The sequence below is a fragment of the Phlebotomus papatasi genome, chromosome 1, assembly GCF_024763615.1.
Source record: "Phlebotomus papatasi isolate M1 chromosome 1, Ppap_2.1, whole genome shotgun sequence".
In the NCBI taxonomy this organism is placed as follows: domain Eukaryota; kingdom Metazoa; phylum Arthropoda; class Insecta; order Diptera; family Psychodidae; genus Phlebotomus; species Phlebotomus papatasi.
Genome location: NC_077222.1, coordinates 19508499 through 19535029, shown reverse-complemented (window position 1 = coordinate 19535029; position 26531 = coordinate 19508499). Strand labels below are relative to the sequence as shown.

The following is a 26531-nucleotide window of genomic DNA, read 5'->3' as shown; positions in this document are numbered from 1 at the left end:
GGAAATTTTTCGCTACTTCAAATGGAAACGTCATTGTTTTCATGACAAATAAAGCGAAAACCCATTCACATTCACAAATTTTAATTTGTTAATTTCTCAGACAAATTAAAAGTGTACCTTTTCACCATAGAATTTTTCATCGATCGACCATGTTTTCCAATAAAAAACACAAAAAGTGACTGTTGTTTATTCGTTTTGTTTAACATTTATGTCATATTTCTAAATAATTTTAGTTAAATTGCTAATCTTTATTGTTAACGGTACGTCAAGTCTTGAAATGAAATAATTACCTATTTCGTGAACAAAAAATGTTTTTTCTGAAGTGTCTGCAAATGCTTTAATAGGAAACCCCGGAAGTATGACTTTTTGGAGAGATTTTTCTATTGTTTTAGATGGGAAAAGAGAAAAGACCAGGAATAAGAACAAATCCTGCGCTCAAGAACAAACTCAACAAGGTTTTGGAAGCCTTTCGTCGTGGTTTCAGTAACACTGTTTGTATCCAATTAGAAACTTTCCCTTGTCTCCATTTGGATTAATTTGTTTCCAATAGCAACATTTTGCACTCCTGTATTTTTCTTGTATTTAAAAAGTTTTCAAATTATATTTAATGCATTTTAACTAAACAGTAACATTCTAGAAGAGTTAAGGAGCAAATTTATGTAGTTTCCTTCAGAAAAAAAAGAACTAATTTTATTGAAGCGTCTGTCAAAGTTAAAGCGTCTGGAAATGGTTTTGAATTAGATCATTTACCCTACTAGTTTTCTGTCTAAAATACCTTTTCCTTCTGAGAACTGTGAGCTGGGTCTAAGAGCTGACTTTAAATAAATAATAATAATAATAGTGGCACAACGTTCCACGGAGAAACTTAGGCCTTCCCACAAGGGGAGTTCGGAACATTCATTATTGTTTTTTTCTTATACAGGGATGGGATTGTCATTCCCATGTCCCATGGAATCTAGTGCAGTGAAGCTCACTGGATGCAATTTGAACACCATTAATGCCAGAAAAATTCTTGGTGACCTAAAGGGGATTCGAACCCCGGGACACATGCATATAGAGCGAGTGCTCTACCACTTGACCCATTGATCGCCCTTGACTTGAAGCAGCTCCATATAGAAAAAAACATTTGATATAGGGGTGGTTCCTAGTGTTAGCCTGTGAGTTATCCCTTCGGAAAAGACATCGTAGAAAATTTTAATAATGAGACTTATACCTTAGACAGATTTACGTCTTATTGCCCTAACATTTACGACTCAAGCCGAGAGACGGTTTAACGTATTTATAATCAAAATAACGATCAAATTACATTTTGATAAGTTTAGGACTAATCCGTCTCCCGGCTTAAGCTGAGAAACGGTTAGTAATAGGTACTAGGTTTAGTAATGAGAATGAGAGTTAATTCATGTTGAATCGTCATAGGAATAGATCGTTAGGAGGAATGCTGAGAAACCTCTGGCGGCCAATAATGTGGCTTTAATAATTAAGCAATCATTTTCATACTGTTCATACAAGTTTTAAAAATGTCTAAAAGCCAAAGATATAATATGTATTGAATTGAATGTGTTATCCGTCGGGTTATCTACTACTATTGGAACCGGTGAACGTCGGGGAAAGGGGGTTAGCTTAGAAAATTCTAGATTCTTCCCATCTTCCCATGGGAAGAATCTAGAATTTTCTGAGCTGACCCCCCTTCCCCACCGTTCACTGGTTCCAATAGTAGTATAATATGTATACTAGGCTATTAACAAAATTAAGAAAATAATCAAATGAATAGTAAATGTATGTTGTATCCCATTAGATCTGTTACAGCAATCACTAAGATAGCGAAAAGTTCCCAGTTAAGTCCTGAGTAGAGTCAGGATTTCCTATATTTAATTCTGTTATGGAATAAGGCTTTGAATATCACTCTCATTGGGTAAAGAATTTCTATAAATGTGTTACCAAAAGGTTTTTGGGTTCCGCCCAGGCAACACTCACAATAAATATGTAATATTCATAATTTTTGCATGATATGTTGAAAAAAAAAAGATATACTAAAAAATATTAAAAACGCCTACACTCTTAGAAAAGTTTAGACATCATTACTAATGAAAATTAGTTGATGGGATGATTATTATCAAATCTATTTAAAATAATTCTTATAATCTCAAGACATTTTACTCATAATAAATTTACTAATAGTGAGAACATATGGCAATATTTATGTGGATAAGTTGCGGAAATTATTTCATAAATGGTTTCACATAATTATATTTGCTTGTGTTAATTATATGAAATCGATATCCCAACTAATATTGGTCACTAATTCCTTTTAGTTCTCACAACTAATAACAATAAATGGGCCTATATTTTCATAATGTTCTGACAACTTTTTCAATACAGGGAAAAAAATGCAACAACTTTCAGAGCGCATAGCTGTCAAACCACTGGTGACAGCGGTTTCTTATTTTGCATAGTGGTAGTTAATGTTATTGGCTAAAAGCCTACAAAAGCGTTTTCAATAATACATTGCAAAAGTTTTTCGAAACATAACTTGGTACAGGGATACTAGTAGCATTTTAAAATGCTTTGGTGAAGGTCTAGAAAAAATGCTTCATCGCTAGTCATCGTTCTTAAAGTGAAGAAGCAAATTGAACAAAATCTGCGTCACATCTGCCATATAGTAACCATAACTAATATGATATAGTTATTACAGTCAATAAGATGGGTATCAACCACGTTTATTTAGTTATTGGAACTAATATGTTATAGTACCCGTTACTAACCTGATTTAGTTATGATAACTAAATGAAAAAGATACTGTAACTGATATTGATCAACTATTTCATTTAGTTACTAAATGAAATAGTTTGTTATAGCTAGTTACTACTAGCTAAATATATGGATAGGTCTATGCTTACTATTTTTTATATTTTCCATAACTGTACCAAATTTCGGCCATCTTTCAATTACGGCCACATATTTGTTCCTCAAATTTCCATTAATTTTTTTCGTTTTTGCATATTCTAAAGATATTACAATGCAAAAAACGAGAAATGTCGCTTCGACAAAAAAAATGATGTGAAAAAGATTTTGGAAGAATTCCAGAAAAGCAAGAACTATGAGAATCAAGGTGGTCGAAATATTACCCAAAGCTGCATATGTCTATATTTTTTATCTATTTTGAAATGTATGGCTATACATTTGCTTTAAAGAACGATTTAAAAAAAAAAAGAAACGAAATGTAAAATGTTCCTGTCGAACATTTTACGAACATTTACGAACAAATGATAAAATTTTACTAACATTTTTTGTGTGTTTACGAACATTTACGAAAAAATGTTTGTAAAAGTACAAAAAATGTTCGTCAAATGATTATGTTACGAACTATGTTTGTGAAAAAAATACAAACTTTTACGAACTTGTTTGTGGGTTATACGATTTAGAAGCATTTCGTAAGTCCCCTCAGGAATTCTCAAACCTTTTTCTTTGCTTTGCAGTAGCAATACGACTATACGACAAGGTATCGTATCAGAAATACCACAGCATGAAGAGTCCTTTTGGTGCCAAATTGACGGCCATTTTTTACAAACATTTACGAACATTTTTACAAAATTTTTTTTTCTGTGTTTGTAAAATTGTGGTGTACACTTTCATTTTGACCACAATCTGCCTTATATGAGAAAACCATAAAGAAAGAGAAAATACTGAATATTGCTAGTTTATGAAGACTATTCAATCCTTTGATATTTTATCTTTTGTTCCGAAGATCACGATCATGATCAAATTTTAACCCTGAAATTTTCATGAATGAAACAGCAAAAAGCTCCTCAATCTGCATAACAAATTGCCAATCACGTTAAGATGTGCATCTAATGGAAATTAAGTGGATACTGCTAATTGATGTTCATTTTCACACAATTTGCACTCCCAAATTCCATTACAAGGCAAAGAACTAAATGCGTAGTAGATTTTTTTTTTGGATTCTGTGTAAAGGGATTGTTTGAACAAAAAGAGCAATCAATATGTGAAACCTGTGAAACTAAAGTACCCAGAGTTGGGTACAGTGAAAAATATGGAAAACATGAGAGGAAATTTGATGAAAGTACTGATTAAAAGACACGGTAGTTAAACTGTAACGTGCTGCAGTTGCAGAAATGACCTACAACCGCTCTTGAGAAGGTGATCTCAATTTTTGTGCATGTCCAATGTTAAATGTCCATGAGTGGAAATGCATGTTGGGCTGTTAGAATGAAAAAGTAAACTCAACTTTCACTGCTTTTTCTCTATGTGTCTTCTCATTGGGGAGAGAAAGAAGCCCATGAGATTGCGATGCAATGTGAAAGTGTCTCTAACAATCTTGTCCCATTTGTGACCTTCTTGCTAATACCAGAGATTAATAGGTGGAATATTATTGGAGTATTGGAAACTTTCCCTCTGCAAGAGATTGTAATCGAATGCACCTGCTGAAGCATTGACGGAAAATGGTCCAAATGCAATTTGTTATGAGCATTTTGTATACTCCCAAGCCACAACTAATTGTACCATCGAAAAAAACCATTGGAATTAACCTTGATCGATTTATGTACCAGAGAAATTTCTCTCATCTTTCACAACTGCTTAACAATCTTCTTGGCATTTTTTTTCGGCAAGAGAAACTCCATCACCATCTCCAAAGCCATGACATCAGCAAAGAAAACATGAAGAAAAAAAAATGAGATAATTATTTCAACATCTTTTGAGAAATTTTTGGTGCTTTTTCTCATTTTCTTTATTACCACAAAAGATTGTTTTAGATAAAAGAAAAAAACAAGCAGCATGTTGCACCATCAGTCGAGGAAGAGAAAAGTGTTAATGGAAGCAATGTTATGGAAAATTGTCAACAAAATGTATTTCAATGGTTCGATGGTTTAGAGAAAATTGCAATTTGCATGTTTTTCATCATGTTTTCCCCTCTTTTGCCTACAATTTTTGCATTTTAAAACTAAAGTTTTGCAGTTTTAAAACATATTAGTAAAGCAGGAAAGAACCAAATCGACCATGATATTTTTTCTCATCTAATGTGCAGTCCGCGTAATTTATGTTACGCCCTAAAATTTAACTACTTGTAATAATACTCGTTCAAAATGAAATTTATGTGATTTCTAATCGATACAAAAAAGAGCATTGCTTCGTAATTTCTTGGTTATTGAAATCAACAGCGGTTTAATTGATTTTTTTTTCCTTTATCATTTCAATTGTATCGTAAAATGGAAAAACAAATAACAAAAAAAAACATATTTTACACACCCTAAGAGTTTTATGGTAATTTCAATTAAGATCTAACATAAAAATTATCAGACAATTAACAAATGTAGCCACTTACTTCACTAAAAAAATATATATATTTCCTAAAGAACAATGAACTTTTTAAATTCGATTTATGTGTATATCTCGTAGGTTTAAACGAGTTTGCAGAAACTACTGAATATATAAGATGATCATATCTTGGTATTGCTGATTCAGACAATATTCAGCCAGAAAAAAAAATTACCTAAAACAATATTTTGGCTTTTAAATGAAAATACATAAATCAGACGTCAATGTCCCATGAAGTTTTTATGTGGGATTTACCACCATTTGGTGTTTAGCGCACGAGGAGTTGCTAAAAACTAAAAAATGCGAAAATAGATAACCATACAAAAGAATTTATATAAATCGCCATTCGACTGTTGACATTAAGATTTTTTTGCCCATCCTACCATGCTACCACCTCTTTGTCATCGATGGAAACCCCCAGATAACCGTATCATTACTTATGTATATTGACAGTGAAGTTTTCGCAAAACATATAGTATATAGGTAGATAAAAAAAACTACCTCAATAAATCGCTCATGAAACTTGTTCTTCGATGTCTGCAGTATGTATAAAAATAAGGAAAAAAACACCGATTCTGTCGCAAGTCGAACGCGATTAAAAAAAAAAAAACAAAAAATAAAAAAAAAATTTACTAGAAATAACCAGATATTTGGTTAAATTGAGATTATTCTTCTATTTCTTTACTAATTTAATTTGGGATTGCAAAAATACGACAAATTAATACAGAAATTGCATCAGGTAATCCACATTCTATCAATTTAATATTTGTTAGGGTAAGTGTGCCAAATTTCGGCATAGTTGCATGCAACCGCCAAAGTCTCAAGTTTGAAATGTAATATTTTTAATATAAATTGAATTTTTTGCTACTTTTTTAAAAGTAGTGTTGCTTGGTAGCTTATAGACACTCTATCGTCTTTATTTTCTCTAAATTCTTTCTTAATACATTTTAAAATGAATAAAAATGTAGACATAGTATTTGTTGCCTATTCCGACCACCTTCAATCTCATAGTTCCTTCCTCTTCCGGAATTCTCCAATGTCTTTTTCAGATCATCTTATTCGTGTAATCGATATTTTTTGTTATTTTTTGAATTGTATATATAATCTCTAGAGTGTGCAAAAACTAAAAATTCATGGAAATTCGAGTAACAAAAACTGTGGCCGAAATTGCAAGCTGGCCGGAATTTGGCATCTGCATGTAAATGGTAATGCAAATTTAAGCCCTATTCAACGATAAACACTTAGGAAGGCATTTTCCTAAATCTAATTATTTCTCAAATTTTTAAATTTAACAAATATCGAGGTATAACAGTTTCTTTTTCAATAAAGTGGGGGAGGTGGGGTTACATTAAAAATGCTCTTTTTCGCATATTTTTAAAGGAAGCTGGATCTAGTCCTAGCCATAATTTAATTAGGTTCATAATTGTTTTATAGCGGAACCTGGGGCACTACAAAATACGGGGTAGCACGAAACACTAATTTTAATTTCTAAACTACTTGGACTATCTCGACGATGTCGACCATTTCTTCAGTGGATTAAGCATCCTTATAATGCCTATAAATTTCTATAAGTCTTGTCCTCTGAAGTCGAATATCTGATTAAAAATTCGCAGTGTTTGGTGTTGCCCCATGTTTGGCGGTGTCCCAATTTCCCCTATATCTAATTGCATTATGATAAAGCCAAGTTATAGCTTCCTTTAGCAATATTCCAAAAAATAACATTTTTAATGTAGCCCCAACTCTGTAACCGATGTAACCCCATCTCCTCTTCGTCCTAGTTACCAATTTAAATCTGTTGCATCAATGAAAATTTTGAATTTCGGGAACTTTCGACATAAAAGAAAAACAATTTTTAAATGATTTTGTGAGAGAAATAAACATTTAGGGGAAAATGCCAATGCTTCGTTGAATCCCAAGTTTTGTAATGACAATGACTAAATTTTTCCTATGTTTCAGAATAAGTTTTTAAAGTATTTGTGTGATAAGTCACATTTAGAAAAAATAAGAAAAATTTAGTCTACAAAACTTGAAATCATGTACGAAGCATGGGCACTTTTCTCTTACTAAAATCTGAAAAAGCTAAGATTGTAAAGAATCTCAATTTCTTGTTTGTGAAATAACTCTGTATTTTTAACTAACACAATTTAAGGGGTTGCAGGGACATCGAAAATTGAAAAAGCATATTTTCTCTACTTTTTCCTTTTTAAATCATACTTTTAAAGAGATAAAAGTACATAATTTGAACAATACTTTCTAAAATTTCAGTTTGAATTTTAAAAATTTAGCTACATTGATTTAATCAAGATCTTATTTTTAAAAGGTTTGTAGCAGATTGGGCAGTAGTTTGGTAAAAATAAGTAAATATTAATTTTTAAATATTAAATAATACCTATCCGGAAAATTAATATCGTGTCATGGGTCTCGATTAAAATCCTGGAAGAGAAAATCCCGAACGAAAAAAAAACTGAAAAGGTCAAAGATCTATGGAATAGTCATCTTTCGGAATTTTCGCGATCTTAACTTTTTGAGATTTTGGCTTTTGTGATTTTAGCTTTTTAAGGTTCTGGCTTTCGGAAATTTGGTTTTTTCGGGATTTTGACGTTCGGGATTTTCGTTTTCGGGTTTTGGTATTCGAGATTTTGGCCGACACTGCGTGAAATATTTGTTGACAATGTCACAATAAAGAAGATAGGGGGAATGGGAGTATCTTTAAATTAAGGTATCTTCAAATTGGGCTTATTTCTTTTATAATTTTAAAATCAGGGGCATTACGTTTCCTATATTTCCCATATGTTTCTAGCGTGCCGAAAAAACTTTTGAGTTTATTAGGTGATTTCTGTCCTTGTAGAATGAATTAGCAAATAATACAAATACAAAATAAAAGCAAATTTGATATAGAATAGGCAACCGAAAACCCCAAATTGGCAACCTACGTAGTTTTGGAAATATCTCGTGAAATGTGTACGAAAACAGGAAAAAATTTGCACTAAAACTGGTCGCATTTTTCAGGGCTAATGTCACTCCTCTGTTTAAACAAACTAATGAAATTATTTTTAAAAGTAATCAAGGCTAATCATAATGTCATTTAGCTTCACTAAACAGCTAGTAGCTAAAGACAAATATATTAAAAAAAAATTTGATTATTCTCATTCCCACTTCCAACTGACCGATCATAGCGGTAGAAATTTCTATAGAATCTATCTTCTAGAAGTTTATTTCAAAGTTACTTGAAAATTTAGGAAAATATTATTGAGTTTCTTTATAAATTGCAAGATCGAATAATGTAAATCCATAAGTTCTGATTGTAAGTTATCGATATAACTATTCTTAGTCCTTTCGAACATTGACGCGGAATTCTCGTTGCAGACATTAGAAATGTAACCGATAATTTTCAAATCTGTGTATCATTGTTTTCAGGATCTTCAATAAGAATTTTATGTAATAATTAAAGCTTTAATCAACCCAATGAATTGTCAAAAGAAATCTTACATATTGGTACTATTCCAATGGAAAATGAAAAGAGGAAATTATTCTCCTGAACATTGTTTTTAGTACATGTCGGTTTTCATGTGTTTCTGCATTACCCACTTTTCTTTGTGTTGGTTCCTGTCACGACTGTTTTCCCTAATCCTCGCCTTGTTCTAAAACCACCAAACAGATGTGACAGGAACCAATACAAGGAAAAATCAATTACGTAGAAACACTTGAGAATAAACATGTACTAAAGAATATTCAGAAGAAGATTTTTCTTGGCATATTTCATTGAAACAAAGACCCAGAAATAAATTTTATTTGAATATTGCTTGAAGACTGGGGTAAAATTAGTCAGGGGTAGAATCAGACACTACTACAAGGTGTTACAATTTTCCTTAGAAAAAAATACTGAGCAACTGCAACAGAATAATTCATTAAAATATTCATACACTGAGAAAAAAGAGGGTGCGAGTAACTTTTTTTCCTCATAACTTTAATACTTTTTAGGTGTAAAAATATATCAATATTTTTTAATATTAATTTTACACCTTTTTAAAGGTAAAATAACATGAAAAAGGGTAAATTTAACCCCCAATACGCCTAAAAAGGGCAATATTTACACCGATTTTGGATCAATACTGCAGGGTAAAATTAACATTTCCGGAATGTTATTTCAACTTTTTCGGATTTCTCTCAGTGTAATCATATTCCATTAAAATATTTACCAGTAGGGGAAAGTACTCTTCCTTCGAACGTTCATGCCTTCGAATAATTCGAATTTTCCTTTGGTTTTCCTAAGAGACTTACACATTTCTATTAAATATTAGTTGGCGTATCATCAATTGTTGATAATTCCGTGATAATTTAGTGTAAATGTCTTACGAAAACTAAAGAAATTCACATTATTCGAAGGCATGCACGTTCGAAGGGAGAGCACTTTCCCCTAGTAGGAAAAATTTCATTTTCTGTTTCATCTGCCTCGATCTCCCCTATCAGTACACAACTTCCGACAATTATCATCTGTCTCTTGTTGAAATCATTTTCGTGTTTAAATACCATTTTCCTTAAACAGACATTTCAAACAAAAAAATAGATAAATAGCATTGTTAAGGTGCAATTACAATCAAAATAGATAATTTGAAACTTATTAATTCGAATTTCATACACAACACTTAGGTTACCGCTGTGTTCACTCTATGTCGAATTCAAAGACTTTAACATGGTTTTAAAAATTACTGTTTAATTGTGAATTGTTGCCGGACTTTTGCATTTCTAATATTCAGTATTTCTTAGTCAAGCCAAAAATTATAGAGATAACGCCACAAAATAGTTTAATTCATAAATGCTGCTTTTTATTTCACTTTAAGTCACATTATGTTCAAATAATACATCTTCGGAGTTGTTCTGAAAAGGTCCAAATTCTTTGTAAATGGCGATACTTTAGCTATTCTAGTGTAAAGCTGCGAATTTATCCATAATATCCGCTGGATGAATGTGAAAAGGAGTGGCTTCCGTATCCATGATGTCCATGTCCTAATTAAGTAAGGATTTGATCGATAATTTTCCGATTTTGAAAATAAATAATTACATCAATTGGACTAACCATAGTGACCATGATGACCATAATGACCATGATGACCATGACCATAGTGACCGTAACCTCCGTAACCTCCATAGTGACCATATCCAAATCCGAATTGTTCTGCTGGAACTAAATCAACCCCTTCTTCTCCAGCATGATCTTCAGCTACCTATTTAATCCGGAAGAAGCTTCATAAAAATAATATTCTTCACAAATTATTCTGATTAAGTTCACACTCACTGCAACTGGAGCAAATTTTACAACTCCTTCTTTTTCAGCCACCTTCTCAACAGGAAGGGCATAAGCCACAGCCATTAGAACACAAATGCACAGCAGTACCTTCATGATCGGTCTTTTCACAAATTTAACACTATATTTTAGTATCACGAACACAATTCTTTAGATGTTTACTCTTGAAGTTCTTGATGAATTTTGGAAACAAGCTCAAAACTTCTCTGATTTATATATAAGGAAGACAATGCGATGGACGACGATGTCAGGGAGAATACACGTTTCCCATATATATACAGATTCTTTATTCACCCGATTGCCTTGAAGGAAGTTCATGGTATTCGATTGATAAATAATGGTTGAAGAGAGTCTCATGTGATACAGTGTCTGTGAAATTTTCCATTTTTGTTGGTAAATTTCTGTGAATCACATCCAATGACCAATGGTACCTTTAGCCATGATATTATACAAAATTATAGTATAATCTTTTAGTATGTATGGCGCGTATCAAATGTGACCAACACAGATAGTTTTCTGCAATTCATTTACCTTATTTACCAAAAATGTTGCTATATGTTGTTTGTGTTTACGCAGGAAACCAAAGAAGTTGCCTCAATGGAAGGACAGGGGAAGTAAATGAGATATAGTACATTCTAATTTATACTATCTATTATTTATATTATAAATTCTGACAAAAATTTAACCTCTTAACACTGCAATAATAATAAATTTTGTAAAAATTATTTTTAATAAAAAATTACCGCAAAATAGTATTTACAGTTCATTGCTTTTTTCGTGTCATCAACAGTATGAACAAAAAATATCATCTTTAGTCTTGATTTGCATAAAATTTTATATATGAATATATCACAAGTTTTTAACAAGAATAATAAACACTCGAAACCAGACTTTTGTGAAGAACAAGAGTATACAGGGGGAAAGGCCAAGCAATGTTAATGTTCCCAATTTTGGGTGAATGTCCAGGGCTTGTGATGAAGATCTGGAAAATCCCAACCCCATACCAAGTCGTTCTGACTTATGTCCAAAAACATCACTTAAGATTTCTCAGAATTGCCACAACCTTATTTGAATCTTTCGGAAACCTTCTATTGACAATAATAACAAGCTTTTGATTCTCTTAATTAGGTGAAGGCGAGGCAAGTTCGGTCAGAAATTTTCGATTATGGTTTGACAAAACCGAATTTCATTGTCAAAAAGTCACATAAAACAAAGCTTTCTCACACGAAAATGGGACAGTTTCCATCAGGAAACTGATAACTTTTCGACACTATCGAATCGACAGTATCGATAAAGCTATATCTGTTAGATTAAGCGAATGTCGACTTTTTACGCATTGTCGAGCCATTCATAGTGACATTTTTAAAAGAATGTGACAGCTAATAAATATCTATATCACTTACAGGAAGTGCAGATATCGCTTAAAGTTTTCAGAATCGACAGTCGATACTATCGAAAATAAGTTATCATGTCACCCTTGATTTCATTTAAAAATTATTATTCCAATAAGGGAAGAGTACCCCGAATCGGAATGTTAAGAGACATGCTCCAAATTTAGTTTAAAATATAATCCTAAAAACATTATTTGGTATTATTATGTATGCTAATTGATACATTAGTAATCCCTTTAACTATTTCTGTGCTTTTGAATTTTTAATTTTTACAATAAATTAATAAAAAATATATGTATAATTGCCAACTTGCATTCTGTCCCTCGGATCATCACAAATTTAATCAAATGTCTCAGGGAAAATTGGTTTTATAAGTAAAATCTGAGTTAATGCACTGTATTCTTGTGAGAGTTAAATGGTAAAAAGTAGCTAATAATTTAAAAAAAAAAAACCATTTAATTTGGATCAACAATGTGGTATTAACCTGACGATCCGAGAAACACTGCCGATCGCTGGTGCTCTTCCCTTATATTAAAAAAAAGAATTTTTAATAAAGGAATGTTATTTTTATTTAAGATTAAAAAACGAAAGTTTTATCAAATTTCTCATAGCTATATTCCTTGTCTTTGATTAATTTATATAAAAATGAAAAATTAACGACAATTTTTTAATGTTTCAATTTTGATTTAAAAAAAAGTAAAAATCACTAGAAACCTAAGAAGTATTGTAAAAAAAGGCAAAATTTTTATAGATCAAAAACTAAACATAGGGTAAGTGTGCCAAATTCCGGCCAGCTTTCAATTTCGGCCACCTTTTTTGTTCCTCGAATTTTCATGAACTTTTAGATTTTACGTACTCTAGAGATTTTACAATGCAAAAGAATAACAAAAAATGAAGCTTCGACAAACTAGATGACGTGAAAAAGATATTGGAATAATTCCCGAAGGGCAAGGAACTATGAGAATGAAGGTGGCAGAAATAGGGCACCAAAGCTATGTCTATATTTTTATTCATTTTAAAATGTATTAAGAATAATTTTAGAATGAATAAAGACGGTAAACTCTTTACAAGGTTCCAAAAGAAACACTCTTTAAGAAGAAAGAATAAAGAAAATCAATTTGAATTCAAAATATTACATTTCAAATTTCAGACTTTGACACTTGCATGCAACTATGCCGAAATTTGGCACACTTACCCTACTTCTTAAATTTCTATCTTTTTTAATTTCCACTTTCCGTATTATGAAAGAATTAGTCAGTTCGTTAATTTGCCCCAAAAGCGAGACATTTCATTGAGATACTAATCCCATATTCCTTTTCTAAATTTTGTTGTAGCTTTATGATCAATGAAATGATAATGTAGATAACACAAAGATTCACATAAACTCAGGATGGACCTCGAGAATCTTTAGAATATAAAGAATGAATTGGATCACTTCCTAGCCTTGATTGGATCAGTTGCAGTGAATGTGTATTTGTATCTACAGATCCCTCCATGTTGAACTCGTTTCTGTACTAGCCCCTCTTCTTTAGGCAGTTCATTGCCAATGCATTGGCATTAATCTTTCATTTATTTACAGGACTAATTCGATACGACTGCTGAAAAATCTGCAACTGTCGAGTTTTGAACCCGAGACCTCAGTTATAGAGACACTGCTCTATAACTGATCCACTAAGGTTCTCAAAATAGGCGGTAAAGGATTATCTGAAACTATCTTAAGCCCTAGACTCAGTCTGATCCTCGATGATATTTCGCCTGTAACATTTAGCAGTTAAGGATCAGGCCGAACTATCATACACTAAGGGCTTTGGACCCAACTAGATTCAGGCTAATTCTCGAGAATCTTTATTCTGTAAAATATTTGCGGTAAAAATATTTGATGTAAAAAAATTAAGCTAATTCAAAACTTGCTCCAAATGGAAATTTTTCTCTATTCTAAATGGAAACGACATTGTTTTCATGATAAATACAGTACTAAATTATTATATTTATATATTTTCTATACCGCAGTTTCATTATTTAGTTAATTTTGCTCCAAATAAAGCAAAAATCCACTCATATTCACAAATTTTAATTTGTTAATTTCTCAGAAAAATTAAAAGTGTACCTTTTCACCATCGAATTTTTCATCGACCGACCATGTTTTCCAATGAAAAACACAATGAGGTAATTGTTGTTTATTCGTTTTGTTTAACATTTATGTCATATTTCTGACTAAATTTAGTTAAATTAAGTGCTAATCTTTATTGTTAACGGTACGTGCAGTTTTCAAATGAAATTTATTACCTATTTTGTGAACAAAAAAGGGTTTTCTGAAGTGTCTGCAAATGCTTCAATAGGAAACCACGGAAATATGATTTTTTTTGGAGGGATTTTCTTATTGCTTTAGATGGGAAAGGAGAAAAGACCAGAAATAAGTACAAATCCTGCACTCAAGAACAACTCAACACTGAGAAAAAAAAGAGGGTGCGATTAACTTTTTTTCCTCAGAACTTTAACACTTTTTAGATGTAAAAATTTATCAACATTTTTTAATATTAATTTTATACCCTTTTAAGTGTAAAATTAACGTGAAAAAGGGTAACTTTAACCCATAATACACTTAAAAAGCATAATATTTACACCGATTTCGGATCAATAATGCAGGGTAAAATTAACATTTCCGGAATGTCATTTTAACTTTTTAGGATTACTCTAAGTAAACAAGGTTTTAGAAGACTTTCGTTGCGGTTTCACTTACACTGTTTGTCTCCAATTAGAAAATTTCCCTTGTCTCCATTTGGATTAATTTGTTTCCAATAGAAGCATTTTGCACTTCTGTGTTTTTCTTGTATTTAAGAAGTTTTCAAGTTATATTTAAAGAATTTTCACTAAACAGTAACATTCTAGAAGAGTTAAGGAGCAAATTTATGTAATTCTCTTCAGAAAAAAAAAATTGAACTTAATGTGTTGAACCTTCTGTTAAAGTTAAAGCGTCTGGAAATGGTTTTGAATTAAGACATTTACCCTACTCTAGTAATATAGAGATTTCAACCTATTCCTCTTAATGTCGAAGAGTAAAATTGTGGAAACTTGAAGTACCTCGTCTAAAACTGCTCTATCCTCCCCTAAATAAATGTGGAGTTCGGGTAATAATAATTTAGCATTAGAACTTCCCTTAATGCAAATTCACTCTCATTATTGTTTTTTAGGTTAAGAAATGTGAGGTTATAGTGGGCGTAACCACAAAAACAGCTCAATTTTCGAATGACAAAATCTGCGAAACTCCCCATCAATTTTTATTAACAATTTGATCTTTTAAATTTGAATTTTTTTCCAAAATATATTGGGCATTTATACCCAAAATAATTTCGGATTTTTAATGCCAGCGTAACATAACCTAACGATCCATATTAACCTCTTTATTTATAGTGTTTAATTTAAAATTATAAATAACTCACCTTTCTTGAATTTTTTTGGCTGCAACTAGGGCAGCGTAAGCCCCTCGAGAATGGTCTTCTACTGATTGAGGAGCACTAAATCTCCACAGAAATGCAGCAGGATCATCCACTGATAATACTGATCCATTTCTAAGGAGCTCTGGTTCAATCTTGTCGTAATATTCTGACATAGCCCGAAGTCCTTCATAGGCGGCCTCCTTCAAAGCACCCTGGAAATCCTCATCTTCTTCTCTGGGAACTCTGTATACCTCTGTGAGATTCTTGAATTTCAAAGATCTCCCATTAATTGGTGTCTTCGTGCCAACTCCAAAAATGGGCCTTGGCAATTCCCTTGTCATTTGATCCGTGATCTTCAATTCTGGATAATTGAGTTGATGTTCATGGTCACCGAAATTGCTTAAAACAGTTAATTGCGGATGTTTTGCTGCATTCACCGCGTCTTTGGCCTGAGCCTGTGCAATAGCTATAATCAGGAAAATGGTGATGAAACTGCAACAAAAATCCAAAAAGTGCAAAAAAAACCAATTAATAAACCTTAATTTTGCATGAAAATTCTCTTCAATTTATTTTATTGCTACCATCAACATTATCATTCTCCATGCTCAAACACCTCGCAGAAAGTTCATCAACCTTTTTGTATATTTTCAAATAAATGCCGGACAACGCATTCGTGGAATTTATAAGTGAAATTGCTAAAATCATTGCTGCAATAACGGCAATTTTTGAACGAAAATGCTCTCTTCCAAAAATTTCACATACATTTTTACATTAATTATGAACAATTTGCACCTGAGACATCTGAAAGTCTCAAAAGAGGTGAAGGAATTTTTTGGGACGTCATAAAATCTCATTTCTCAGGAGCAAAATGTCACAAAGAAAATTTTATTTTATGGTCTAAATTGCAATCAGTTTACGACGTACTGTTTTAGGATAAAGAAGTAAGAAAACACGGAGGAAGTAATTAAGAAATAATATTGTATTACACTGAACTCGTGTGCGAGAATTTACTTTCTATGCAAATAATCATAAACATCATCACAGTACTTTGCAATGATGAGCTCGCGAAATACAGTGAATAACAAAAATTTACGAACAAGTTTTCTCTTTAATTAATTTATTCAGAGACTCTACAAAGATCTTAAGAATAAAAGCTTAGTCCAGTTCCTGAAAGTCTCAAAATGCCAAATAACAAGTAATTTTATTGTTTTTCTTTTCTTTTCAATTCTATAATCTAAAAGGGCATTTAGTGATAATATCTAATCCTAACTTAAATTCTTCAAAAAACTTGTCTGATAAGTATTAAGAGAAGTTAAGCCATATGGCCTTTTAGGTTTTAAATTTAAAATCCGTATAAACGAATCTCCACAAAGTTTTAAAGCTACCTAGAGCAACTGTGACACATTTCGGCCAGCTTTAAATTTCGCCCACTTTGAGTGTAACTTCGGCCATACAAAAAAATTAATAAAAATTATGGATTAGATCCTCGCATATTCAATAGTTCTTATAAATATTTTCTTCTTTTTTTGAAATATAGTAGGATAAGTGTGCCAAATTCCGGCCAGCTTGCAATTCCGGCCACCTTTTTTGTTCCTCGAATTTCCATGAATTTTTAGTCTTTACATACTTTAGAGATTATACAATTCAAAAGAATAACAAAAAATGTAGCTTCGACAAACAAGATGACGTAAAAAAGGCATTGGAAGACTTCCCGAAGGGCAAGAAACTATGAGAATGAAGGTGGCCGAAATAGAGCACCAAAGCTATGTCTACATTTTTATTCATTTTAAAATGTACTAAGAATGATTTTAGAGAAAATAAAGACGATAAACTGTCTACAAGGTTCTAAGCAACACTCCTTAAGTAGAAGCACAGTAAAAAAAAAACACAAGGATAATCGCTGGTTTGCTTTTTTTACCACGATTATTCTTGTAAAGTTACACAAATTATGTATTTCAACAAAACGTGTTATCTGAAAATGTGTAATTTAAATTTTATGTAATTGTAAACTGTGTAATCAACTGGGAATGATTACACATTTTTGTATATTTTGTTACATATTTCGTGTAAAATTACACATTTTTCAAATAAAAGGTGTACAAATTACACAGTTTTCAGACAAAATGTGTACAAATTACACAAATGTGTATTAGTACACACGATATGATGTTTAAAGTAAAATTTACAATGAAAATCATGGTAAAGCAGCCAAATTGTTTTTACTGTGAGGAATGAAAAAAATCAATTTCTATTAAAGATATTACATTTGAAACTTGAGACTTTGGCGCTTGCATGCAACTATGCCGAAATTTGGCACACTTACCCTAATACAAAAATATGTAAGAAATTGGGTATAGGGGAAAGTACTCTCCCTTCGAACGTTCATGCCTTCGAATAATGTGAATTTTCTTTTATTTTCCTAAGAGATTTCCACATGATTTTCACATAATTATCAATAATTGATAATAAGCTAAATAATATTTAATAGAAATGTTTAATTTTCTTAGGAAAATTTAAAGAAAATTCACATTATTCGAAGGCATGAACGTTCGAAGGGAGAGTACTTTCCCCTAATTTGAATTGAAATTGTGTAAGAGTCTTGTGATTTGTGGTGCAGTAAAAAATATCTTCAATCAATTTTTTTTATTTATGTTAATAGTGAATCGTTTTTTAGATCCTCAGTGCAATTTCCCAGCTGAATCACGTATTTCGCGTAAAAAATAAACATTTCATTAGCGTCTCTCCCAGTGAGGTTAATGTGTTTACTAATTCGGCCAAAACTTTTTCTTCTTCAAAATCTTATTCGTTTCAGATCATTTTTTTTTTATTTTAAGGCCGTAAAATGCACAAAAAAAGAAAAAAGCATAGTCTATATCATAAATATCAAAAGGAAAAGGCCTTAAAGAGATTTCCGAAAGAGTTCCGGAAAGGCAAGTCGCTGTGGGACTCTGCGCGTAAATTTGGGGTACCAAGATCAACTCTTCACGATATAATAACATGGAATATCATAAGGATCTCTGAGTCAAATAAACATATTAAAGTAAACATTAAGCTCGTTCAGTATAATGTTTTGAAATTATCTATCCGTTCCTACAAAAAAGGTGGTCACAAACAAGGTGGCCGATATTCCATACAAAGTGGCCGAAATATTACACAAAGCAATGTCGGCAATATCTATATTTTTATTCATTTTTCAATATTTTAGGAAATAATTCAAAGGAACCAAAGATGATAAACTACTATTCAAGGTTTCAAATAACACTTCTGGAATAAAAGTAACAAGAAATTTCAAAATGTATTAAAAATATTACATTTCAAATTTCAGACTTTGGTGTTTCTTAGTAAATATACTAAAATTTGTCACACTTCCTCTTCCTCCCAATTTTTAGGGTAAGTGTGCCAAATTTCCGCATAATTGCATATAAGCACCGAAGTCCTAAATTTGAAATGCAATATTTTTAATTCATATTGATATTTCTTGTTACTTCCATTTCGGGAAGGTTGTGTGGAACCTTGAAAAATAGTTTATCATCTTTGTTTTCTTTAAATCACTTCCTAAAATATTGAAAAATTAATAATAATTTGGACATTGCTTTGGGTAGTATTCCGGCCACTTTGTTTGAAATTCCGGCCACGTTTTTTCTGACCACCTTTTGTGACGCAACGGATAGAAAATTTCAAAACGTCAAACGGAACTAGTTTAATATTTAGTTTAATACGTTTATACGACCCACAAGCCCTGAGATCTTCCGCGTAATTTGTCTTGAAGACCTGAAGAGTAGCATCTCAAATTTACACGCAGATTCCCATAGCAATTTGCCCTTTCTGAACTTTTCCAAGGCCTTTTCTACATCATCTTTTTCATAGAAGCCATGGTTTTTTTCTCTGGACATTATAGAACTCAGAAATTGAAAAAAAACATAAAATGAATAAGAAATTTAGGTAAGCAAAAAATGTTGCCGGAATAGGCAACACTACCTCACCGGAGAGACGCTCACAAAGTATCTACTTTTTTACGCAAAATACAGGATCCAGCTGGGAAATCTTACCCGAAATTTAAAGATTGATTCACTATTAACATAAACAGAAACAATCTTTAATGAAAATTAATCAATTTTCATGAAAAGCACCGAAGCAAAACCTTTTGCACTTCACCACAAATCATAAGACTGCTAAAAACACAATCGATCAGTCCCATTTTTTGTAAGACTCTTTCCACACTGAGTTTTTACAGCGCAATTTAAATTCAAATTATACCTAAAATTTAACGATCTGTGTGTTAATACATCCTAAAATGAATAAATATTTAATAGCAAAATGCATTCATTGACTATTCGAAGATTACATACATAATTTTAATTTATTTATTTCCATGGCCGAAATTACACACAAAGTGGCCGAAATTAGAAGCTGGCCGAAATTTGGCACACGTCCCCTAACTTTTCTTTCAATTTAAAATACAATTATAGATCAAAATTTCATGGAGAAATCACAAACTAAATGAATGATAAGTCTTAAGTTCTACAAAGGCATAATACCATTAAGACAATGCTATGTATTAAACAAGAGATAGAATGTTCATATTTTCAAATTTTGTCTTTTTGACAATTTAATGGATGTTTATGATGACAAAATTTCATTTTATTAGGGAGACACTGGGAAACGCTTCCAAAAAAAGCGATTTAACGATCACTGAATTTAAATTCATTACATTAAATCATTACAAAATTTATTTTCTTATTTTGTGTAACTGTTCAAGAAAAGAATTTTCCATCTAAAATTCAAATTAGGAAAGTGAATAAAGGCAAATTTTATCAAAATTGACACCATGTCAAACATTTCGTATGCAACTTTGTGAATAATCTCTGCACAATCCTCCACGAAGCGAGAGAAGGACACCAAAAACTATCTCTACGTCCGTTGGGCTATTTGTCTCTTATCATTGAGATTATCAAAATAAGTAAAATGCCTTTCCTGGCAGAAAATCAATTATGTCAATTATCGAATGCGAGTGTATTAAATTGGTGACCCTCAAAAGACTTCACCTTACGTGAGCAGTTCTTTATTTCAACATTAAACATCTCTTTCGAGTGTAGGAAAACTATGATTTTATGATAGTAAATAAATCGTAACATATTCTGCGCACTGTAATCTATGCCCTTGAATTATCGTATCTTTTTAATAAATTGCCAATCGTCCGTAATCACCATAATTAACCGTCATATCTCCAAGAAACTATAAGATCATAAAATAGCAATTTAGAAAACTTTCATATCACAGCCGTAGATGTTCTTCATTTAGTTGTTTTTTTTTATGTTCGTTACTATCTGCAATTCACTGTGAAACTCGAGTGTGTGAAAAAGTATTTAAAGATAATGCTACAAGACAACACTCTTAGTGTGTCCAAAGATGATGAAACTTTCTCACTGCTGCTGGTGCAATTATAATTGCTCAACAACAAAAGAAGAGTATAACATGAAAATGCGTGGTTATGATTACTTCATGATGATCGATTGCAATCGCCAAGACGAAGGATGGTTGGAAGAGAATCAATGAAACTCCACTTTTTTCAGCTTTCAATTGTCTTTTGAATTATTTTGTTAAACTTTTATTTTTTTTCCCTTTGTTGCGTCTACTATGTACACTTTTATTTTAATTATTCTCTATTGCTCAATAGAGATGCACACACGAGGTGATTAGAGAAATTTTTCACTGACACTCTCCCGCAGCATTATCGTGGCCTTTTAAGCGGACTGATCGCGATTGGTATGGTCTCTTGATGTAATCACACGAGTAACTGACCTGTGTCCTCATGCGCGAGATCATCTCGGCGACTCGAGTTTTGTGAAAGATCTTCAAGTCTGAGAAGAAGGAACGGCAAGAACGATCACCACTCCAGAATACCAATCTTGCGGCTTCTGGTTTAATCAAATACCTGGGTGATCGTGTTGGAACGATAATGATAGTGATCTCACGATAATTGCCATACTGACGCCTTGTTATTTACAAACTTGACAAAAATCTATGAAGAAATTATCTCATTTAAGTTTCTCATTCACCAGTTCTGGTTGATCTTAATGCAAGTGACCCATTTTTTTACGTCATCAACCAAAAAGAGAATTGATTTTTTTTGGACAAAATACGCCGTTAAGATGGCAAAGGTGTGTTGAATATGCAAAAGAATTAAATTGGTATTCTGGAATAGAGGTGACGTGAGAAATCAGAGAGAAACTCGAGCAGAGTGAAAAGGTCCAAAGGCTTCAAAGTAATCAAACTAGAGCATCACTAAACCAAAATAAAAAATAAAATAAAAAATTAGTACTACAGGACTAAAACACATAGAACAGTATTACTTTACCATGACAATCGAAAATCATGCTTTTTGAGTAAATCTAAACATTAAAAAAAAGAAGTGGAAAAGCTTCAAACGTTTTGCGAAATGCTCTAACCTGTGACTTCGATGCTATATCTCAAACAGATCTAAACCGATTTAGAAATCACTCAATAGATCATCCAAAATTACGATATCATTTCAAAATTGCGATTGATATTCAGATAAAAATTACTTATTGATTGAATACCGGTTTGGATTTGTCAGGTTTTCCAAGACCATTCCCAAACATGGCCTTATGGTGCTATTCCAATGAATAAATGAGCATATTTTTTTTTAGTACATTACTGTTCTCGAGTACTAAAAACGGCCATGACTGTGCCCACATGTTATTTCAATGAAAATATCTACTAATAAATAGAGATTATTAATATTGCCTACCAACTTTGCAACACTAAGCACTCACGCGAAAACTCAGGGAAAACCTAGGAAACCCCGCCCTCGAGGCTTAATTCGTCAACTTCCGACGATCCAACTCTATCATGCCACAAAGCCTAACATAACAAGTCACGCCACATTGACTGAATGTCAGATGGCATTGTGATCGGGTTAAAGCTTGCTCGGGGGCGGGTATATTCAAGTTCGGAATTCGGTTGGAAAATCGATAAAATTAATTAATTATTTTAATTCCGAATGAATTTTCATTCCGAAATCCGAATTCGAATATTCCTGCTGCCGAGCAAGCTTTCGCCCGAACACAATACCATCTGACATTCATTGAAATAACATGTGGGAACAGTCATGGTCTTTTTTAGTACTTAAGAACAGTAGTATGCTAAAAAACATGATTGATCATTTTTTCATCGGAATAGCACCATTATTCAGTAAAAAACTAAGCTCTATAAAATCATTTTAACCTTTGAATTTGAAAAGCCCTTATTTGGAACGATTCAACGTACAAAATGTCCGTCTAGAATCTCTCAAGCGTATCCAAAAACGAAAAAGTCGGCGAGGGATGGACGCAAAGTGTGAGGCATGTTAATAATCGCAGGGTCGACTTATAGGGGAATCGCTCGAAGTTCCGAAGTCTCTATCTCTAGCCATTAAGGCTGTAGACGGGATAACAACCGGACGGACAGTTATTGATTGAATATTATGATTATGCCTGAGAGAAAAGAGTCGATAAAATGTCTTGAATTCTTGTACGATGGATTACACGAAGATTGTAGGTCTCTATCTCTTGTCGTTTAACTTCTAGTGACTTTAAAAATATTAATAATCCATAATAATGTTATTTCAATGAAAAATAAAAAGCAGAAGTCTACCTCTTGAGCATTTTTTAGTACATGAATGCTCTCATGTGCTTCTGCATAATAGACTTTTCTAGAACTTCATAATAGGGGAAACTGGGGTACCACCAAACACTTTTGAAAGATGCGATTTTGAGTGAATTTCCTAAGAAAACTGTGAATTTTAGAAAAATGTTGCTCACCCCATGTTATAGTCTTAGGTATAGGCTGCATATTAATGTATAAAAGGATGATGTGAAGCACTTCAATTTTCCGTAAAAAGGAAAATTTGTATCACCATGCATTTTTCGCTTTTTTCCAACCACCCGGGGTATCAATAAACACTTTCTGGGGCACCAAAAAACACCTGTTTTTCTCACCCATTAAAGTTATTTTGGGCATTCACCACAACTCTTAATTATAAAGAAGGTATTGAAAATGTAAATAATTCTCAAAAAACCACTGCAAAATTTAGAATGAGTGACCAAAATAGCAAAAAACTAAAGCACTGTACACCGAACATATTTTTCAATGGATTTTTCATCATTTTGACAACCTTCGACTTCGGACTGGAAAGCAGCGCCACTAAAATCGTGGCAAACACTATATCTAAAGTTCAAATTTTGCGCGCTCTTCTGATTATTTGTAATAAAATCGAAAAATCATTCGTCAATCCTTGATTAAAATCATTTAAGATTCATTAAGAATCATTTAATGCAAAATTGGATTCTTAAAACTATATTTTTCCTGAGTCTTGAATGAAAATCCCATAAATGGATATAAATTTCTGAAATCGAACAAAGAGGGAGATGAAGAGTAAGAAAGATAAGAGGAAAAATTTTGCCATTCATGCTACGCTCGCGACATCTGCAATTGTGAGAAATTTGCCTATTTGTTGGTGCCCCAAACTCTGTTTTGTGATGGATTTTATATTGTTTTAAAAAAATGTGAACATTAATTTCTTTAGTAGACACATAAATAGTATCCCAAAACATGTAGGAAAGTACTGGTGTAGTGAAATTTGATGTAACTTATTTCAGTTTTATTTTCCGGGTAGATATATAAATGACTAAAATTATCAAAATCTCACAATTTTGCGAAAAAAGATTATTATTTCTAAACTACTTGAACTATGTGGGTCATTCTTTCTCTGGACAAGCATCCCTATAGTATCTATGATTTCATGTAAGTCTCATTCTCTGAAATCTTATACCTGTTTAAAAAATCGCAGTGTTTGGTGGTACCCCTGTTTGGTGGTGCCCCAGTTTCCCCTAGACTTTTTTAGAACACTCATCAATCATGTACTAAAAAATGGTCAGGAAAAAACTTACCTTTATAATTTTTCATTAAAATAGTTATATAGATCGTTTTATCCTTGTACTTGTAAAATGCAATCTTTTTACATACAAAAGAAGTAGAACATATCTGAGTTTTAGTACAAAACATCACATTCCTAATATCTGTGGATTTTCCACCAATTAAAATTTCCACAAAAAATGTCTAGCTGCAGTTTTGTTTAAAAAAATTTTAAGTAAAACTTTGCTAATGTATATCCCATTCTTTTTAGTACATGCCTGTGCTAAATAAATATTCTAGCCTTTTTTAATGTTCCAGTACATTTCCAATCAAATCATTTGTAACAATAATTATAATTTTTAAAAGAGAATTTCTTTTCATTAGTTATATGCCCCCCTTGTGCAGAAACTCACCCGAGGAGTGGTTCAAATGAGCAATGTGATGAAAGATGATTAAATAGGTGAGACGTTGGGAGGCACATTGGAGAATTGTGTGATTTGGGAACAGCTGAATAGAGACTACTGCCGTCTCTCGGCACGAGCTGCGCGATTCTTTTCAGCCTGCTCCTTCTCGCGGAGCTCCTTGATCGCCCCCACAGTACCCCACATGATCTTAGCGCGGACATGAGTGGTTGCTGTGGGCTGAACAATCATGTTAGCAGCCCCCTTGCCACCTGTGGGATTAATGACACTGCCATAGGCACTGGTGTATGGCGAGTGGTTGTTGTTGAAGTCTTTGGCACTGCCACAATTTTTGCACTGATTTGCTGGCATGATCCGTAATCGCGGCACAAACACAGTAAAAAAAAATGAATAGCACACGAGGATGACACAAAGCGGCCAATTGTCTCAAATGCACCCAATGCACTCACAGCAAAGTCACGTTGTGGTGATCTTGAGGCTCTCCTAGAATATCCAACGCAGAGTTGATCATCGCCAACACAGAAGATCACCTCCTACCTCAATTCATCCAAGCACAATTAGTCACTCTCGGCCTGATGCAAGCGATCGTACACAATGGTGGGACTAATGTGATTGTCCTGGGTGATGGGTGTTATCAGTTCTCCTGGTGATTGATGTTATGTGTGAGTTATGCAGGAATGGAGTTGAATCACCTTCGACGCCACGGATTAAAATCTACTACACAATGTCTATTGGGTTGACTTTAGTTCAATTCACTTGACTTTAGTCATTATTGAGGTTCCACACATAGGAGATGCTTCTTACACTCTAATAAAATACAAGAGTATCGTCGCACACAAGCATCCAGCCAGTGACCTCTAAATACACCCGAAAACCCACTCTTGGACCACAAAAATGGTTCTTCTTGCAGAACATTGGCCCGAAATTTGGGAAATCCCACAAGAATCTGCAAGGAGAACCCAGCAACAAAAAACTACCCATTGCCGATCATTTCCCAAATCATTACAATGCTAAACCATCTCGCGATCATCAGCCGACTGGTGTGAGTTTTTATGCTCGATTGTGTACCCAGCATGTATGTCGGTGTGGCCGAAGAGTCCAAACGACATGTTGAGTGCCAAGAGACCTACTTCCACAGATCCGCAGATTCAGCAAGTGTGTCAGTCAGACACAGACGAGTAAGCTCTCATACAATTTTTCACGTCGTTCTCAATGAATGCCCCCATCGTGGGTCTCTTCCACGATTTAAATTCAATTCATGATATTCAACCAATAAATATGTATGCACACCAGCAAGAGACCAACTTGTCACTCACACAAGTGCCCAGATTTATTGCATACATCCAACAACGTCAACATTCAAATTGCTCAATGGTCAATGAATTCATGAATCTTTCACCGAGAGCAAGTGAACTTACGCATTAACATAACACATGGACTTAACCTATGGTAAAAGTAGGTTTAAGTAGTAAAAAAAATTGTAATAAACTTTTTATGATCAAGCCATAATCTGAACTAAATGTTCATTAATATACATATATTTAAATTTTACACAAAATACAAAAGCTTTTTATTAGATTCTAAAAAACAGGATTGTTAAGAGTGCGACCGATTCAACAATTGTTAATCCAGTCGACGGTAGAACATATTATTCTTTATCCTTTGCTTTTATAGCATACCCAAACTCTTACCTATAAGTGAGTATTGAAATTTGCTGGTTTTT

The 26531-nt window shown here is 32.8% G+C and overlaps 3 protein-coding genes across 3 annotated transcripts; all 3 read right to left on the bottom strand.

Annotated features, from left to right (window-relative positions):
- Nucleotides 1–10141: 10141 nt before the first annotated feature.
- LOC129798140 (uncharacterized) lies at nt 10142–10906 on the bottom strand. Its single transcript, XM_055841128.1, has 3 exons — nt 10634–10906; nt 10415–10562; nt 10142–10344 (listed from the first exon to the last, which is right to left on the bottom strand). The coding sequence occupies exons 1-3, from the start codon at nt 10736–10738 to the stop codon at nt 10280–10282; spliced, it is 318 nt and encodes a 105-aa protein (XP_055697103.1). The 5' UTR covers nt 10739–10906; the 3' UTR covers nt 10142–10279.
- Nucleotides 10907–15459: 4553 nt separating this feature from the next.
- LOC129798139 (uncharacterized) lies at nt 15460–24867 on the bottom strand. Its single transcript, XM_055841127.1, has 2 exons — nt 24800–24867; nt 15460–15962 (listed from the first exon to the last, which is right to left on the bottom strand). Exons 1-2 carry the CDS (start codon nt 24865–24867, stop codon nt 15470–15472), a joined length of 561 nt encoding a protein of 186 aa, XP_055697102.1. The 3' UTR covers nt 15460–15469.
- Nucleotides 24868–24904: 37 nt separating this feature from the next.
- LOC129798141 (uncharacterized) lies at nt 24905–25580 on the bottom strand. The gene has a single exon (XM_055841129.1). It carries the CDS (start codon nt 25157–25159, stop codon nt 24905–24907), a length of 255 nt encoding a protein of 84 aa, XP_055697104.1. The 5' UTR covers nt 25160–25580.
- Nucleotides 25581–26531: the final 951 nt, after the last annotated feature.